The 2,229-nt window shown below is 33.6% G+C and overlaps 1 protein-coding gene across 3 annotated transcripts in view; it reads left to right on the forward strand.

The window, feature by feature from the left end:
* Ofd1 (OFD1 centriole and centriolar satellite protein) overlaps window positions 1-2,229 on the forward strand; it is a 50,974-nt gene that overhangs the window by 30,613 nt on the left and 18,132 nt on the right. For all 3 annotated transcript variants that reach the window (XR_007344745.1, XM_048796408.1, XM_015488034.2), the window contains exons 17-18: window positions 290-416; window positions 1,346-1,446. Coding sequence is in view for 2 of the 3 variants with exons in the window: in XM_048796408.1 (XP_048652365.1) it covers window positions 290-416; window positions 1,346-1,446 (228 nt within the window). In the remaining variant the exon portion in view is untranslated. The remainder of the gene's footprint in view (window positions 1-289; window positions 417-1,345; window positions 1,447-2,229) is intronic.

Raw genomic sequence — 2,229 nt, forward strand, 5'->3', positions numbered from 1 at the left:
GAAAAAAAAAAAAAAAAAAAAGTCAAGATCTAGTGTTCACTTAGCATGTAGAGGTGTTTAGGGGGTGAGAGTGGCCATTCCTTTGCTACTGGTCAGTTTTGTACATTTTAGTATTAACTCGAGAGTTATAATTTAAGTGTTCAAATTGTTGCCTTTATGATCTGAAACATCATACTCATATATTCAGAGATGATAACCTATTTTCACTAATAGAGCTTTTTAAAATCTACGTTGGTGTCTTCTTCATGCAATTTTTAATATTCTTGCCCTGATTCCTTCTGCCTTGTAGGTGTGGGCAAATCACTTCTTGCTTCCCCCAATTCTTGTCCTGACAGAATGTCCCAGCCATCACCCGTGGAATCTGGGCATAGCCTCTCTGCCCCTTCCTCCTCCAGCCCTCCAGAACAGAAGGCCAGGTATGTACCATTGTTTGATGGGCTTCATTTGAATCATGTTACCTGCTGTCTCGGCCCTTTTTTTTTTTTTTTAAGGAGATCTTAAAGATGATGTGATACTATAGAATTTGTAGTCAGATTGTAAAATCATGTGTGATCTTTGATAATCATCTGAATACCCGGGGGGAATGTTATGTAATACCTTGCAAGTTCTGTGAATAAGCATGATGTATAAAGAGATGTCTGAAATTTGTCAAAACAACTAACTATTTTTAAAGTTGGAACAATTTCATACATCATTAAAAAGCCATTTTTAAAAAATGACATTTAAATGTAAACAGATAAGGTTCTGATTTATGTATCATTAAAACAAATTACGAAGTGATAGTGGGTTCTAGAATATGATTATTGAAGCAGGAGGAAGTGGATGGTTTTGGAAATTAGGCCAGTGGGGGCAGGACTCCCATCCGTGCCTGGTCCCCACAGTAGGAAATTTGACTCCTTAGTTTTGGGTTTGAGCCTGGGCACCTGATGTTTATGTAGTTCTCCTGTATAAAGTTGAAAACTTACATGTACCTATCATGGACCTAGGGCATTTAATTTTTAAAAATATTGTACTGTCTTGTAATAAAGGCAAAAGGAAAGACCAGACCCACACATATCCTGAGTTAGTACAATTTGACACACACAGGCTCATGGAATTGTATCTTCAGTTGGTTTGAGTTGGTGCTGTATGAAAGGTTGTCTCTTGTGGTTATTAGAAAACTAAGAGAACAATACCTTATGCCTGGTGAGTACTCAGTGCACTAGGGCTATATTTTAATAAGCCATAGAAAAATGAATTTTTCAAATTATTTTTTTGAGTCACAGACAGCTTTTTGTCATCCTCTGCTGTTAGGTTTTAACATTACTAAGAATTCACATTCATGAATTTTATTCTTCCAATCCAGTCTTCATCAGAAACAGACTGAAATTCAAGAAAAAAGTGAATTTTCGAATCTGGACAAGCTAGCTTTTAAGGATAATGAGGAATTTGAATCATCTTTTGAATGTAAGTTCAAATATAAGTACCGGTTTTTATAAGTTAAAATTGTAGAAAGTTTAGTTTTACTGAAACAACCATTATTATAAGCAAAGTAATTACAAACTAGGACATTTTTATTTTGTGATAAGACCAAAAACATGGATATATTTCCTCATTTTTCTGTCATGAAGATTTTCAGGGGTTCAGCTGAGTTCTCTTTTTAAAAATTTCAGGATGACTCATCATTTTGAGGTTACAGGCTTAAGCCCATAAATGAATACTTAATTTACCCACTTTGGGATTATCTCAGATTTAAAATAAGTAGGTTTTTAAAAAATTTTTATGGAATATAAAGATGTTGACTGTTTAGATTAAGAAAATCCCCTCCTTAGTAAAAGAATGGAGGTAAAAGAATATTAAAATAAGAGTCCAGGAACAGATGTCCTGGCTACAGCCTTTTCTTGGACTGTCTCACCACATAGTCCACTTTATAAGTATAAAATAGGATGTAGGGTCCATCTTTTCTGAGGCTTTCTCCAGCTTGAGAAATCTACTTGTATACAATCTATCATTTAACCTTATCAAACTTATCATCAAATCTGAAAATATCATATTTTGAACCATTAAATGAGATGCTTAGTAAATTTTGTGAAGTTCTTTTAACTGGCCAGTTGAATCTTCAATATTTAAATTGAATGGAAATGGTTTATCATCAATCAAGTGAACTCTTAAAACGGATTGATTTTCCTGCTAGGTAATGAATCCAATTTTGTAAACAAATTTAATTCTTTTTTTTTTTTTTTTTTTTTT

This window comes from Marmota marmota, unplaced genomic scaffold (assembly GCF_001458135.2).
Source record: "Marmota marmota marmota unplaced genomic scaffold, marMar, whole genome shotgun sequence".
Taxonomy (NCBI): domain Eukaryota; kingdom Metazoa; phylum Chordata; class Mammalia; order Rodentia; family Sciuridae; genus Marmota; species Marmota marmota.